The 16848-nt window shown below is 52.6% G+C and overlaps 1 protein-coding gene and 1 pseudogene across 2 annotated transcripts in view; one reads left to right on the top strand and one right to left on the bottom strand.

The window, feature by feature from the left end:
• IQSEC1 (IQ motif and Sec7 domain ArfGEF 1) overlaps positions 1–16848 on the bottom strand; it is a 184969-nt gene that overhangs the window by 4598 nt on the left and 163523 nt on the right. The window contains exons 5-12 of the mRNA XM_081086168.1: positions 14367–14489; positions 12742–12908; positions 9183–9322; positions 8720–8749; positions 7262–7387; positions 5953–6052; positions 3725–3886; positions 2526–2702 (exon numbers count right to left, since the gene is read on the bottom strand). Coding sequence (XP_080942294.1) covers positions 2526–2702; positions 3725–3886; positions 5953–6052; positions 7262–7387; positions 8720–8749; positions 9183–9322; positions 12742–12908; positions 14367–14489 — 1025 coding nt within the window. The remainder of the gene's footprint in view (positions 1–2525; positions 2703–3724; positions 3887–5952; positions 6053–7261; positions 7388–8719; positions 8750–9182; positions 9323–12741; positions 12909–14366; positions 14490–16848) is intronic.
• On the top strand, positions 10750–11232 carry LOC308516901 (small ribosomal subunit protein eS24-like; annotated as a pseudogene). Its single transcript has one exon. The product of its transcript is annotated as a small ribosomal subunit protein eS24-like (transcript).

Genomic DNA, 16848 nt, shown 5'->3' with positions numbered 1-16848 from the left:
TGCCAGTCCTCGATCGCAGGCCAGCAAAGCTCTGGTGCCACTGACACAAACACAGGGCCAAACTGAAGGAAGACCAAGTGGAGGGACATGGAGTGAGGCCTTGCAGCTCAGTGGGAGCTTGGACTGGAGCCCAGGCCCCTTCCTCTACCACTCAGAACGTTGTGGGTTCCTGGAGGCTTCTGCTGCCAGTCATGAGCATCAAAGCATGACTGCCTCTTGGGTCCTCAAGGTTCATGAAGGGCTGAGGCCACATTGCTGGTGTGTTGTCTCCTGGATAGAAGTGTGAGTGCAGGATTGGGCAGCTTCTCTGGGAGCAATGACTTGCCAACCACTGAGCACTGGCTTTCCTGAGGAAACAGGCTGCCCAGGGCCTTGCCCCTTCTTGACAAGGTCATCTTGGTGAAGGCCATGATGAGTGGGAGTGACGTGAACTCTGGAGAGCTTTGCCCCTCCTAGTCCAGAGCACATAACACCACGTCTCTGACTGCCGAGTCCAGCATCTTCTAGAAGGCTGCTGACACTGGCCTGTCTCCTTCTGGAAGTCACAGGTGGCCTGTCCTTAGTCTGGGGCCTTGGCAACTGCCAGGACTCAAACACCCACCTTATCTCATCCTCCAACCTTCCTGGGTAGGGGGTCCTTTCTTTCCTGGGAACTTGTTTCATTGTAGCTTCATTCCTGAGACGACACAATCCTAGAGCCCTTCTCAGCTCAGAATCCCTAAATGATAGCGGCAATAGTAACAATAAATGAAAGTCTGCCAAATCTTGGAACTCCATTCTTCACATGGCCGTGTGCCTTTCATGGGGCTCTGACTCCTACGCTCCGAGCTGCAGCAGAGTGGGCACATGCTGAGTGCCTCAGTTCCACTGCTACCTGAGAAGGCCTCCAGGGAACAGAGAGGCCAGAGCCTGCTCCACTGCACAAACTCAAACGCAGGCCCCAGGCCCCAAATCTGCAGAGGCCCACGGTAGTCCAGATATGTGTTGCTGGGAAATCACCAGTGGTTCTCAACCAAGGGTGATTTTGCCTCCTAGAGGACACCTGGCAATTTCTGAAGATATTACTAATTGTCATGACTGGGAGGTGGAGCAGGGATGCAGCTGAACCTCTTGCACAGAACTGTCCCCACAGCAAGAAATTATCAGAATAAAATGTCTACGGGGTAGGGTTAAGAAGCCCTGGGTTAACCCTCATGCTGGCAATGGATTTCTGATTTTCACTATGGAGAAAAAAAAATGACAAGACAAAAGCAAAGGAAAAGTCCAACTCAAAAAAAGAAAATAAAAAAGAAAGAAAACATTTCTGGGAAATAAATAAGCCAAACAAAGGGAGGCAGCTGCTGGCTAGACAGGTACCAGGTGGGGTCATGAGCAGGCTCTCTTAGGGGGCCTTGAGCTGGCCACTTGGCAATGCCTGAGGCAAGGTGGGGTGGGCAAGCCTCTAGGAGGGGAGGGGCTGCTGGGCCCCTGGAGAAGAGGACACTGATCTCATCCTGAGAAGGTTTTTCCCAACAAAGTAGGGGCTCCTGGGGCCAGGTTACCTGGGGCATTGGGGCAGGTAGAGCCCAGGGTCCCAGAAGCCTACAGTGCTGGGCACAACCCCATGCCCTCTGTGCAATGCCCTGCACCCCCACTCCACTGCAAACCCTGAGCCTCCTCCCAGAAGAAGCTGACATAACTAGTAGGTGGCTGAGGAGACTGCCAGAGTGCACCCCTCCCCTCACTCCACAGCTTGTCTGACAGCGCAGCAGGCAAAGAAGGTGGGAGCAGCACTCACAGGCAACTAGCTGGGTCTGCACCCACAACTCCCTGCTTCACCTGCCCCTGCCACGACAGCCAGACCATGTGAGGGCTGCCAGGAGAAGCCCCCTGCTCCTGATACCCAGGTACAACTTCTCCCCCACCTGTGCCCCAGGAAAGCTGGGAGACTTGAGGGGTGCTGCTTGCTTGGGGGTTAAGAGGCTGGCAGCAAATTAAACACAGAAACAAAGAACAAAATTCACAGTTTCCACCAGGGCTTTCCCCTGCCTCCCAGGGCCACCTGTGGCTGCCACTTCTGGCTGGACAGAGGCCCAGAAGGGAGACCGCTGGGGAGAAAGCAAGACCAGGGACAGTGGGAAAGGGGATTTCAGAGACAGCTTAGAAAGCTTTACTCCATTTCATTCATCAGCCTAAAGCACAGGGCGTGGCCACAGAGTACACAGAACACATCTACCAGCGAGTCTGGCTCACTCTTGTAAGAGCCATTTTCAGAAAATAAATAAATAAAACTCTTAGAAGAAGAAAGGGAGAATGGGGTAACTTCCTTGCTGTTCTGCCTTTAACAATTTGGTCCTGTTTTCTTTTGCCTTTTGGTGCTGTCCCCTCTGCCTGGTCACATGCTGCTCTGATTTGGGGATGGTCATGGGGAACCTAGCAGTGTCCGTCCAAGCCCTCTACTGCCAGCCACACTGCAGTACCATCCCGGCGCGCAGTGCATGCCCGACCACCAGTGTGCCCATCTGAGTCCTAGGCTCAGCTCTTACCAGCTTCTGAGAGGTCCCTCAGGGAGCTGCTGAGGGCACTGCGCTTGAGGCCCTCGCTGCTGGCGTAGCTGTCGTCCAGGCAGGCTCGGTTCAGTGTCCCAGTGCCAGACTCCTTTTTGAGGCTGGAGCACTGGGACATGCTGGGCCGCACAACACCCTTCTGTTTCTCAAGCTCCGCTGAAATAGAGGAGCAAGGGCCCAGTGAGAGGAGCACAGCCTGGTGAGGGTCGGGGTGGGGGTGGGCCAGGGATAGGAACCCCCACCAGGAGGAATGAAGAGGACCACTGCCCTCTTTCAGGGTTGGCACTGTACCAAGTCTCCATCTACCTGAAATGGGGAAAAAAGAAGGGCGAGCATTGTCTTGGGGAAGAAGTATGATGGCTACCTTCAACAAAAGGGAGCCAAACAAGACCTGGGAGGGAGGGGGGAGAGGCTCAAGTGCCCTGTGGTCTGCAGGAAAGACAGTCTCTTTCCAGGCCTGAGGGTCAAGAAAGAGACAGAGAGGCTCGGTCTGGATGAACAAGTGTTAACTGGCCTTTCATGGAAGGGCCAGAGGTAGGCACACCTGAGCCTGCACACCTGGAGCCAGGAGAAGCAGGGGTTATCATTAGCTCCAACAAACCCAGGCGATGGGGGTGGCTGCAACTTTCTCAGTCTGCTGGGCCCTGATGCAGAAGATGAATAGAATAACCACATAGAACTCTGGGTGCTCCTGTCCCAGGAGGTGACCAGGAACCAGGGGCCTCCCCAGTCAGAACAGGCATGGGCTTCTGAAGCCTGGCTCTCACCAGGAGGCCCCTGCCACATTTTGTGGCCTGGGCATGTGGCCTGCCAGTCACATAGACATGGGAAGGCCAGAAAAGACCAGGACAGCTCATTTCTGTGGGCTCACAGAATCACTGCCACCATATAGGAGCCAACACCTATGTCCAGCGAATCTTAAAAGATGTCAGGGCAGCCTGGCCTGTGGTGCTCAGTGGTTGAGATCATGTCTCGATTCCCTGTAAGGGCACAGTCCTGGGTTGCAGGCTTGATCCCCAGTAGGGGGTGTGCAGGAGGCAGCCAATCGATGATTCTCATCATTGATGTTTCTATCTCTTTTTTTTTTCCCCCTCTCCCTCTCTCTGAAATGAAAAAATAAGAAAAAAAGATGATGCCAGGGTTGCTGGCTCTTCCTCCTCAAGAGGTCTGTAACTCACATTCTATCCTGTGCTTCTCCATCTCCTGCACCTCCGCGATGGACTCCCTCAGGTCATCGCTGAATTTCTTCCGGTCTTGAGGATTGGGAGCATTGAAGTTTATTAACACTTTTATGTCTGCTCCAGGGACTGCAGACGTGAGCCGGATGCCATTGGGGTAGTCTGCAAAGGAGAAAGAGAACCAATGGGCCCCTGCATTCTCTGTCATCTCTACTCCTGGTCAAGAAAATACCAATCTGAATTCAGGATGGGCGTGAGGGAAGTGGTCAGAGTGCAGGTCTCAGCAGGCACGTCTGACAGGGAGAAAATGCTTCCAGAGTGCAGACTGGAAAGACCACCAGACAACCTCCACCTGCCAACTCAGGTCTGTGCTCCTTCCTATGAGAGTCAGGGAAGATCTGGCTGATGTGAGGGAAGCCAGGCCCTCTTCTCCTCCTCCATTTTGAAGGTTAGGTGCCCGGTTCCTCATTGAGACAGCAGCCAGGTGCCGAGTCCCAGAGAGGGGCAGCACCCTGCGCTCGGTGGAGTGTCTTACCCAGTCATCTCAGGCCCGAATGGCCTCCAGACCTTTAGCAACCCTGGACGCACTGTGGGTACCCTGCACCAAACACACTCTTTGCTGAGTGCAGGGTCTTTCTGCTCAGACTTGCCTGTGCCCCTTCCAAGCACAAGGGGTCTCTGGGACTTTGGTCTCCTGGAAGCACCTCTCCCCTCAGTGGGAATCAAGCTTCAGCCACAGGGAGTTTGCAGGATCTTGACTCAAACATGAATCCCACTTTTGATCCATGTCAAGGCTGGAAACGCAAATGCTTAGAAGCCATGTGACTCTCCCAAGTGCAGGTGGGACTCTGAGCACTGAGAGTGCTGGGATGGAGTGTGCAGCCAGGAGCCAGCAGGCAGGAATGCGGGCTTAGCAGTGTCAAACGTTTCTCATTTTTCAAGAGAAGCCAAAAGTATTAATGTGAGGATTTAAATATCAGCTCAACAAATTTTTAAAAGTATACAAACTAAATATAACCTAACTGAGCCAGACTGAGCAGGGCTGGCAGTGTGCGGCCCCTGGTGTGAAGGCATGGCCTGGGGAAGGGAAGGTCAGCTCTTACTCGCATCTGTGTGCAGGACCATGGACTGAGCCCTCAGAATCGGAAAATGATTCAGATACAGCCTCTGTCTAGGGATTCGGTCTAGTCCGGCTGCTGGGGACAGTGTGGGGCGGCACCAGCCCCACGGTGCTACCTGATGAAACCCAGGCAAGGCAGGCCTTCCGGCCTTGGGCAGGGCAGATGGGGCAGGAAGTGGGGAGATGACAGGGTTGGCAGGCTGGGCCTCTCCTAGGCATGTGGGAAAGGAGCGGGAACAGCAGGTGCCATTCCCATTGAGGACAAAGAAGAGGCAAAGAGCCCAGACCCAGCCCGAACTTCCCACTGGAGGCTGGAGGGCCGATCACAGGGCACCACGGCCGCTTGTTGTGAGAGGATGGGGCGGCCCTGCTGCGGATACCCTTCCGCCCTCCCCTCGGGCCCTCCAGCAGGACCGTCCCCCCTCATCCTAGGAGAATGGGCCAGCCTGCAGCCCGGACCTCCGCCAGGAGAGGGAAGGAGAACAGGGACACGAGGAGGAGCAAGGTCAAAGGATACGGTCAGTGGGGTGTCCTGGTTAGGAGCCAACTACCTTCCCAAATACCCAGACCCACGATCCATTCACACCCAGAGAAGGTCTCCAGTGGTACTTGACCTAGTGCTTCCTCTGCCAGAAGCGTTCCACATGCCCCAACCCTATGGCATAGCATCACCCACGTCACAGATAAAGGACACGCAGCCTAGAGAGGTTAAGCAGCCAGGCCACACAACCGGTTTGAACCCTGGTGGTCCACTCTGGGGCTCAGCCCTGGACCTGTAGTCCTGTATTACCTTCACCTGTTTGCCCACATTTGCATATCATCTATGCCACTTACTTCGTGATTTCTTATCAACATTTATTTAAGTAAATTTACTCTGCCCTAAAGTATCTTACCACCTGCAAGAAGTAACAGTAAAAGTAAACCAGTGAGCACCATATATAATGTTATTAAATTCTTCCCCATTACTGCTGCCTTTCAGAGCATCGAAGCTACCCTGGGCTCTGTTCTTGATGGCACAGGAGGAAGGAGAGAATAAGGCGGGTCTTGGCCTCGTGTGCACAGTGCTCCAGCACATGCACAGCAGGCCCGGGAAGCCGCACACACTTACACTGGCTCTCGAAGAGCAGGACCTGCATGCCGTACAGGGAGAAAGACTGTCGGAAGTTGTATGTCACCGAGTTCTTCTTCTTCTGGAAGATCTTGGTGACCTGGGGGCAGCCAGAGACAGAGACTGAGCCACACCATCTGCCCTGCCCTGGAGCAGCTCTGGGAGCTCAGGACTGAAAATGGATCTGCTGGAGACCACGTGCCTCTGTAAGAATGACTCTGCGGTTCAGAAGTCAGGAGGCCCTGCAGGAGGAAGGACCTGACATGGGGAGGAACACACGCCCACTCACTCCTTGACGTGGACAGCTTTCTGTTCCTGCCAGCCCTAGTGCCATCCTGGCTGGCTACAAAGCCCCTCAACCCAGCAGGGAGCTGGCAGTCACATTGTCGCATGTGGCACTGAAGATGTCATGCAAGGGTCTCATGTCCAGGATCCTGTCTGATCACTGTGCCCTCGGAGATTAATTTCACAAAGGAAACATCCAGAGGTGTGAAGTGGCTTGCTCAAGGTCAGGATGCTTAAAAATAACTTGAACCCACACATCTGGTTTCCACCTCAGGAATCACAAAAGTGAGGCTGATCCTCAAGCAGGTGGGGACTAGGGACAGGGTCCTCCAGCAAGAAAAGTCTGTGGCATGCAGGGGGACAAAGATCCAAGAACAGGTTTCCCCTGTTCTTTGCAGAGGCATCTTCATCCCCACTGGCTCACATCCGTGCTGCCTTTTTTGGGGGACAAGCACTCCTCAATCTCCCTTTGGGGAACCCCTGTCTGCCACCCTCAATCCATTAGTCCTGGGGACTGTGATCCAGGCTTAGGCACTTAGACAGCACCACACCTGCCTGGCCCCATGACTAGCTCTGGCACTGGAAACAACAAGACCATTGCTGGGATTTTTAAGAAGTGAATCCTACTGGTGGCCAAGGAGACAAAATTAAGCCTGGAGCAGCCAAGGTCAACTTTCCCTTCTAGGATGAAGCCTGCCTGAGAAGGGAGCCCACACAGAGGAGGAACCTACACAGCTGAGCAATGGAGATCATCAAAAGGAGTCCTGCTGACGTGTTTGAGCCTCAGGAATAGCCAGGGCTGAGGCTCCAAATCCCCTTCTGGACTTTTACATAAGCCAACGAAACCCCATTTTCAATGGTAGCATCTGTGTTAGATTCTGCTCCTGGCAACCCAGAGACCTGGGCTAACTCCACCCCATCACCTCCACCCCACACCTGTGTGGGCATTTCCCCACGTGCAGGCACATAGCCAGGTCTCCCTGCGTAACCACTGTCAGCCATGAATCCGTGGGGAACCACGTACCACCAGGAGGTCATTAAACAGGAAGATTTCTCGCTGATGCAGTCCGAGTTTCTGGGGCTTATTTGGGTCTGGAACCTCGAAGAGTCGGCAGTAGCAGACCAACCGCCGGTGAGGCAGAGAGAGAACCTGTGGGGGGAAGGGAAGTGTGTCCTCAGTAGCCTGCCCTGCCTCTGGAGCCTGGGTAGCACAGAGTTAGCCTGAATGTGAGGAGCCCAGCCCTTGGGCCTGTGTTCCAAACACCTTTTCTTACAGACCATGCAGAATAGACCATGTTTCTGGCTTGCAGCTGTTTTCCCGCCTGTCCTGTAGAGCCAGGGTAAGGGTGCCGCTTCTGGTGAGACCTCTGCTCGATTCTTTCAGGCAGGTACCAGACTCCTTAGAGAACCATGTTCACATGTGAGCCCCCAGCCAGAGGGGAATATTTGTTTTCTGAGTCCCCAAAGTGCCCATTAGCCTCCTGTAAATATTTTTTCTAGAGAGAGTCTACCCTAGATGAGGAAACTGAGGCACAGAGAAGCTGACAACTTGCCTCAGCCACACACGAGGAGCTGCAGAGCCTTGGAGTTGTCCCATTCTCCAGACCCCTCCTAAATAATTAACATTTCTGAAGCATGAAAGACCCTATCCAAACTTGAGCCAGCAGTCACTGCTCTGTGGGGCCTGGTCTGACCCTCTGCTCTGTATACCTGCCTCTGAACACACCTGTCACAGATTCAAAGAGCCCCCGACCTTGCCGAAGTCCAAGCTGCCATCAAGGCCTGGTATGATAAACCATCATGTAGGCCCACTTGTGGCTCTGGGAGTGCTCCTAAAGCCCACAGGAGACAGATGGGTCAGTAAGGAGACAGTACATGCCCAGTTAAGACCCCCAGAGGGTAAGCATAGTAGTAGCCAAGGAGTATTAACTCTGCAAAAGGTGCCAACTCTGCAAGGGTGCCCTGATAGAAGGGTGCCCGAGCTCAGTACATTAAGAAGATAAGATAAGGGGAGGGAAATGCATGGCCCAGCCTGGCACAAACGCAGGAGGGCTGATTCAGGGAACAATGTTGACTGGAGCAAAAGTACAAAGTAAAGAGGATGATGGCTTTTGGGGCTGGAGAGGTGGACAAGGGCAGGTCACAGAAGCACATTTTGGGGACAGAGCTTGGGCTGGGTGGGGAAAGAGAAGGCCCTCCAATAAACATCAGTGTCTCAGTGTCTGGGGACCAACCTGGGTCTCTGAGCTTAACTGGGCCCAGAGGAGAGGGAAGGAGACTGCTTTCAGCCTGACAGCACAGCCTGTAATCTCTGGGCCTGCAGAGATTTGAGTCTGGGTTAATTATGAAAATCATATTTCTTATTGCTGCAGAATTAACTCAAGCAGCCAGAACTGTGGATCTGGGAACAGGAAGATGTGGGCACACGGGGCACCCCTAGGGTGGGATATTAGCCAGAACGTGAAAGCAGAGGGATACTCACACAGCCAAGCCCATGATGCAGGGATCCAATCTAAATGGGGAAATAGCAAACAAAGAAAAAAATCAATGTTGCAAAAGATGCACCTGGGTGCCTGAGAGGCAATGCCCGCCCAAGGCATTTTTCCTTAGCTCTATCCGGCCACACCCAAGGGGGTGGACAGGGAAGGCCCTCTCACTGGCAGGCTGAGGGCATTCCCAAGTCACCAAGGAACTGTGCAACCCTGCCCATTGGTTTATTAAAATCCTCAGCTTCTCCAACTTTAGCCCAGAGCAAATGGTTGTTATTCCCAAATATTACAAGTCTTTTAAAGAAACCCAAATTCTGAAAGAATTCACCAGCCCTGCCTGGAAGGGGCATCAGGGCCACTGGCAGAAACTGAGGCCAGCAGGGCGCTGGGTGGGAAGGGGGATGTGAGCAACTCATGCCCCCAGCAACTCCCCTGGGACATAGGGCCACCACATACCGGCTTCTTCCCCACGATAAGCTTCTCCACCTTCTGCACCTGGGACACATGGTCCTCATTGGTCTTCAGCTCCCGCTTGCGAATCCGTTCATAGATACCAATCAGTGTCTCTCGGGGAATGTCCTCACCATCGTCTACACCTAGGCAGGAGACAGTGGCCAGGCGTTAGTCAGGCTAGGGCAGTGATGGCAAACCTTTTGAGCTCGTCATGTCAGCATTTTGAAAAACCCTAACTTAACTCTGGTGCCGTGTCACATATAGAAATTTTTTGATATTTGCAACCATAGTAAAACAAAGACTTATATTTTTGATATTTATTTTATATATTTAAATGCCATTTAACAAAGAAAAATCAACCAAAAAAATGAGTTCGTGTGTCAGAGGTTCGCCATCACTGGGCTAGGGTCTGGGTGGTCCCTTCAGTCTCAAGCCCCAGGCTTACTCCAATTTACCAGTTTCTAACCCAATTCAGAACAGTGATCCCTTTCACCAGTCCCAGCAGAACCACAGACCTTCCAGACCCATGCTACTAAACATCCTCAGTCAACCACAAATTCCTCAGAATCCTTCCACTAGGGACAAGGCCAACACAGCCACCTGGACAAGCACAGGAGGGCTGATAGAGGGCTTTATAAATATTACCTTGCTGATCCTGACCACAGCCCCGTGGGGTGGGCATACCATCCCTATTCCATAGATGAGAAAGCCAAGGCCTGGGGAAGAGATTAGGTTTGAGGTGAGGGGAGGGTTTGTAAGTTTAGTTTCCAACACTGGGCTCATCCTCACTTCGCCCCTTGTTAGCCTTGTGACTCAATCTTTCTGAGCTGAGCATCTGTGAAAAAGACCACCAAGAGCATGGGTGGCTTCTCAGAGCTGTGGTGAGAAGTGTGAGCAGCTCTTGGCATGCCCCTCCAAGTGAGATCTTGGTGCATTTGCCAGTTGTTGTCCCACATCACACGGGCAGAATCCAGGGGCAAGACTCAAACCTGGATTGCTCTGACAACAAGTGCATACCTTCTGCTACACCACTATGAAAACTGCTGTGAGAAAAGAAACTCAGCCCTACTCACAGGAGAAACACAAACCCACATCCATCCTCAGACCACAGACTAGCTCAACCAACCAAAGGATTAGTAAAACTGTTGATGAGACTATGGGGAGGGGCTTGCCAAGTCCTTTGACCTAGCAGAGGGCCTCACACAGTGAGTGCTCCATGCAGGGAGTGACCATCTGAGTGCTCTGAAGTGAGCTTCCCTGCCCTCAGGGGCCAGCCAAGCTTGGGAGGGGCGGAAGTGCTCCTCTCTATATCCTGGTGGCCTCTCCTCTCTCCAGCCTTCGTGTTATGGCAGTACCCACCACTAGGGGGTGCACCAAGGACCTACAGATCAGAGGGAGTTATCTGACCCAGGAGAGGGATTGACAGAGCAGCCTGTACTACAAAAATAAAGAAGAGTAGAAATTTTAAACATCTCAGCAAGCTCACAGTTGGACTTGATTTAGACCAACTTTTGTTTCTTTTTAAAAAATATGATACCTCCTCCTGGCTGCTTGAAGATTGGCCGCCATCATGAACGACACAGTAACTATGTGGACCAGGAAGTTCATTGCCAACATACTTCGGCGGAAACAAATGATCATTGATGTCCTTCACCCTGGAAAGGCATCAATACCCAAGACAGAAATTCAGGGAAAACTGCCAAATTGTATAAGACTACACCAGATGTCATCTTTGTATTTGGATTCAGAACCCATTTTGGTGGTGGCTAGACAGCTGGCTTTGGCATGATTTATAACTCCTTTGATTACACAAAGAAAAATAAACCCAAACATAGACTTGCAAGACATGACCTGTATGAGAAGAAGACCTCAAGAAAACAGAAGGAACACAAGAACAGGATGAAGAGAGCCAGGGGCTGCAGAGGCCAGCGTGGGTGCTGCAGAGAGTGAGCTGGAGATGGGACCGCAGGAGTCAAGATTCTTCAGGGACTTGATCTGTGGTGACTGTGCAGATTTCCATGAGAGGATTAATAAATTAAGAACTTCTGGGTGAAAAAAAAATTAAAATATGATGCCATTTAAAGGGGACCTCAGCCCGCTGCAGCTGGTATTTCCTGAGAGGACCCAGCTCCTGCTCCCTTCCTTCCAGGAACTCCAGGTACACAAGGCCCATGCCATCAGCCAACATGGAGTCAGCTGGAAGACAGCTGTTCCCTTTTCGATTCCTTCCCTATCCAACTCCAAGAAGGCCTCCCTTCTTGTTGCCTACTGCCGGAAACCAATTCCAGCATGACAGCAGGGCTGAATCTGGGAATGGCTGATGGCATTTCCCCAAACCTGAAAAGGGATGATTGTTGGCTGCCAGACAGCTCAGGGCATCTTAATCTACATGTTATTGCCTCCTACTGGCCAAACACCTGAACAGCGGTAGGCTAATTCCCCCATTCTGACAATGCCTCTGTATTGGAAACCCTGACCCTTTGAAGTGTATATCTCTGCCTCGCCTCGGGACAATTTGTGTTAATAAAAAAGCATGGGGTCCTGGGAGGAGGAGACCTGAGATCTTAGACCTTAGAACTTAGATCTTAGTTTCCTTTAAACTAAGCTCCTCTGACCCCCAAATGCCTTTCAAAATTATATTTCGTCTCCGGACTCCTATTTAATCTACGCACAGCCTTCTCCAGATTGCTGAACCCTTCTTAATGCTGGAACAAGAACCCTGGCAGCCTACCTCATCAGTACCTGACATGGGCCCACCTGCCAGGATGAGAGGGCAGCCTCAGTCTCAGGGCCCAGCCAGAAACAGCTCCTGCTGGAATCAACAGTGGTATTTTCTTTTCATTGTATTCATTTTCATAATGACTGCCTATATGTGACAAATGCTATTGGTTTCCCATTTACAGTGGTGATATAAAGTTCCTTTAAAAACATATTTAAATAAATAGACAAAAGCAAAAAGGCAAGACAGTTTCAAGAAGAACATGAAGTGTAAAGGATGAGTAGCTGGGCAGATGCTGTGAGGGATGCAGCAGTGATGGACTGGGATGTGCTGGCCCATCTGTCCAACTCCCGCCTGCTGGAGGTCTCAGGGCTCCCAGCACCTAGGCTCCATTCTGTGCTCCTACACATACTTCCAAATAGGCCTTGGTCGACCTATGCCTGGCCTGGCCTGGCCTTCTGGTGCTGTGATGATCTGGTTTCTCCAGTCTCTGTCCCCTTGTGACTAATTCCCCTCCACCTGGACCTGCCAAACCCCTGTTCATCCTTTAATAACAGGCTAAAAACATCACCTTCTCCAGGAGTTAGGTTTCATGCATTCCAAAACTCAGGCAACACTTTATCTTTATGGTAATTTGTACTTTGTGAACGCATTGTTGAGACCAACACTGCTTGAAAGCCCATCTGAGCAAGAACTGGGTATACTGCAGCCAGGCCTCCTAGCTCTCCCCTGCACCCAGCAGGAGGTAATGTAAATTTGCCTCTCAGCCCCACACATGGTGGGGCTCATGCTCAGAGCTGTCTGTGGAGGTGTGTGTCTGAGGCTGGGGCCGGGACAGCTCACCTCGGAGGTTCTTGACGAAGTCCTCCAGCTTCATCTTGCGCTCAGGCTTGACGTTGGGGCTGTACATGTCTGTGTTGAGCAGGATGATGGCGAAGGCCAGGATGAAGATGGTGTCTGGGTTCCGGAACTGCCGCACCACCCCAGGGTTACAGATGCAGTACCTCTGGCTGGGGGCCGGGGAAAGGGAGGCGGGTCAGGGCTCCTTCAGTTGGGGCAGGGAGTGGATCTGCCTGTCACTCATGAGTAGTTGCCATAGCTCCACCTGGCACTGAACAGCTGAGGCTCAGCTCCTGCACCTGGTAAACAGGGACAACACCTGCCTGGCAGAGCTGCCCTGACTACACACTCACCCTCTCACCTGCACTATAGCTGGTAAGCAAGGACAATACCTGCCTGGCAGAGCTGCTCTGACTACCCACTCACCCTTCTCACCTGTACTGTAGCTAGCAATGGCTCTCGGGGGAAGACAACGTTCCCCAGGCTCCCTAGGAGCTGGTACAACCACGTGACTAAGTTCTGGCCAACGGGATATGGGCACTTTCAAGACTGTGTCTTAAACGGCAGGGGTGTGCCCTCCACTCTCTTGCCCTGCCTGGAACCTGGGTGAGATGAAAAGAGCCTGCTCCCTGCACCAGCTAAGAGGGAGATGCACTTCCGTCTTGTTTCAGCTGTAGCTTCTGGGCAGCTTCTTAGACACCTGAACTAACAGCCTCACTGAGTGATCTGCGCACTGTACTCACTGCCTCAAATGCACCCCCGCCCTCACCTTTAAGAGGCCTCTCACTGGTAACCTCATGGAGGCATGGTGAGAGGGGCAGAAACAGAGAAGAGGAGCCAGGTGGGGCATTGCTACTGAAGCAATAGCCATCAGTGCTCAGGCAACGTGGGCTTCAATTCTGTCTTCCTTGTGACACCCCTTCCAAGAAACCCTCCTGGAAGGAAGTGGCTGAACATCCCTCTTCTAGGCCCTGGGACTGCCCTCCTCCTGTGTCTTCATTCCTCCTTGGCCCACCACTGGTGCTGAGCCCAAAGTGCTGGAGCAGCAGTTGACTTGTGTCTGTCACACCCAACAAGGAACACAGAGACCCCTACACAGTGTACACACAGTCCCAGGATGGAAGACTGTGCGGTGACCTTGAATACAGGCTGTCTGGGCTGTGTGCCCACACATACTAAGTGGGTTAAGCCTTCCACCCTGTCTAGGGTAGGTACTCGTTATCCCCACCCTATAGGCAAGGACTCAAGGCACAGAGAGGTTAATAAGCAAAAGGTCACACAGCTGGTAAGCGGTGGAGTGGGTATTAGAACCAGGCCATCTGGCTCTGCAGCTCATGCTCTGAGTCACTGTGAGAGAGCAGCTGCCCCGTAAAAGGGCAGATGAAGGAACACACAGATGGACTCAGAATGGATGAGGCGCATGAGGACTTGGAGGAAGACAAAGACTTAAAAAACCCTGGCTCTAGCACTAACTAGCAAAGTTCCTGGCACCCAGGAGGGGCTTCTGGCTCACCTCCCAGGTGAGTTCAGGGCCACCCGATCCTGTGAAGGGGGCTAAAGGGATTCAACCCTTTGCTAGGAACCTTCCTCTCCCTGATGCCCTCCCCCTGCCCCACTGCAGCCCCAACCTGAAGGCCTCGATGAGTCGCTCCACCTTCTGCGCCTCCCCCTGGACCCGGATATGCGCCTGGAACTTTCTGAGGGCTTCGTCCAGCTCCATGGCAGAGAAGTCCATCTCATCCACCACGCAGCTGAAACAAGACAAGGCCATGTCAGTATCCGCTGCCTACAGCCTCTGCTGCCTTCCCACTAGGCTAGGTGAGCACATGCTTGCAGAGAGTGGAGCAGTGGGGTTGATGAAAGGGAGCCAGGGAGCTGCCTGGAGGGCTGTAGAGGCAAGGCTGCCACTTGTCTGGGAGGGCATCTGCTTAGCTTCCTCCAATCAGCAAACTATTCAGATTATGGCCAAAGATCCCTGTGCTTCTGGGGAATCCATAAAGCCCTGAAACTGTAGGAAATGTTAATGTTTATACCTATGTGTGCAATTTTCTAGACATACAGGGAGCCAGAGCATACAACTATTCTTAATAAGGACCCTTTGTGCAGAAACAAATGTTACACAGATGTAATGCAGACATAATGCAGGAGTCTTCTGGCATTCTGAGGGAGCCAGGAGCACACGCCCATCCTCACAAGAAGGAAGTGGAGGCTGGGCACTAACTCTCCACACAGTAGTCTCACAGAGTCTGTGCTTCACACCAAGGGTATGGGAAGAGGTGGCTGGGTGTTTCTGAAACCATCCTCGTGTGCCAATCAGAAGGATGAAGGGCAGAGCTTGGGGAGGCCTCTGGTTCTTATCACAGCCAAGCTTCCACATTACAGCCTGCTCGGTTCTCTGATCAGGACACTTAAACAGAGAATGTGGGGTCCGAACTAAGGACCCAAGCAGCATAAACTGGTGTCTGGTTTATGTTTATAACAAAGCCATAGCCACCCTTGGGGCTGTGGAGGCGTCGGCCATAGGGGACCTAATTCCACACCCAAAGCCTACCTCCACTGGGGGTGATGGGCTTATGATAAGCTGTTGTGCCCCCAATCTTCTCTGAGCACTAAGGGCTTTTTGTGGGGAAAGTTAGGAGGTGGGGGGGCCACCTGGGACAATCTGCTGACCAGCTCCTGAGTAGGATGCTGGTGTGGAGGGTAGAGGTGGGAGGAACCTCACTACTTTCTGAGGTCACTGCTATTTTCTGATCCAAGGAGAACAATGCACGGATTTCCTTCAGACCAGAAGCCAGGGCACAGAGGGGAGTGCAGAAATAGCTATAGGGGAGGGGGGCTGCACTGCAAGGATTTTAGGCCCAATTCACTAAGGAGCTAATCTGTGTTCCCCTGAACCATTTCCTCATACCAATTTAAAAGGAAGGGGGATGGGGTGGGGAGGAGATTAACCATACTAACAACCCAGCAGGCTTTCCGGAATGAGGCCAGAACAGAAACGCTGAGCTGAGCAGGAAAAAAGCAGCTCAGATGGGCACACCTGGCCAAGAAAGGACGCAGGCTTCGTTCTGCTGGGTACTGGACACATACCAGCCATACTCCTGTGTGTGTGTATCTGCGTGTGACTGCATGAGTATGTATGTGTATATATGAGGCCGTGTATGTTTGGGGGGAGGGAGGGTGCACCCAGGACAGGCCCTCTCCCTTTGATCCTGGGTTTCCTCACCTGTGGTACAAAGAGGCCACAGCACCCACCTACCTCCCCCAGGGGAGCATCAGAGGCAGCAGGTATACATGTGGCCAGGCCCTTCCTCATTGCAGAGAGGGCCTGACTTCAGGGGGCCACCCCTTGCTTGTCCTTTTCCCAGATGAGGCAGGGGCTGGACAGATGGAAGCCACTGTTACTGATGGTTAGCTCTTTACTCTGCTTTTATTTCTGTTTCTGGACTATCTGCCCAAGGTCAGCATATCAGCTCATAACTGCTTGGGTCAGAAAACGCTTCAACAACAGGCCTGGGGAAAATCCCTCAGGTCTCGGCAAAGGGTGAGCAAACACATGTACTGAGCCATCCCATTCCACTGACTTTGGCTTCTCATCTGTGAATGGGGGTCATCAATCCCTGACATCCACCCCCATGGGTGAGATGAGAACACAGTAAACACAAGGGCCAAATGCAGGTGCCTTTTTACTCAGGAGTCTCAAAGAGGAGTGGAGAGTGTAGGGTACATGATGGGCAGACTTCTCAAAACTGCCAGCAGCTCCCAGGGAACTGGAAACCCATTTTTCTGCAGGGTTCCAAGCAGCTGAGTGCTATGGCTGCCAGCTCTCTGGGCTGGTGAAATGCGGAGTGATGAGATGGGGGTTGGACTTTTACCCCCTGATCTCCCATCCAGGAGAGGCAAGAGAGAGAAGCAGAGGCAGTGATCTGGGTGTGGTGCTGCCCATCTTGGAGGCGCTGGAGTCTCTCTTGGCCAGCTCCCACCCTCCATCAAAGGGCATCTGTCAAGGCCCTGACCTTGCACACCCCTTCCTCACTGAGTGCTCAGTGGCTCAGTCTGCCTGAAGAGGAGTGGAGGTGCTAAAGGTGTGTGAAGGGGGCGCCCAAGGGTAGA

The sequence above is a fragment of the Myotis nattereri genome (genome assembly GCF_964212035.1).
Source record: "Myotis nattereri genome assembly, chromosome: 3".
Taxonomy (NCBI): domain Eukaryota; kingdom Metazoa; phylum Chordata; class Mammalia; order Chiroptera; family Vespertilionidae; genus Myotis; species Myotis nattereri.
The sequence above is the reverse complement of the archived record's forward strand: the minus strand, read 5'-3'. Positions and strand labels throughout refer to the sequence as shown.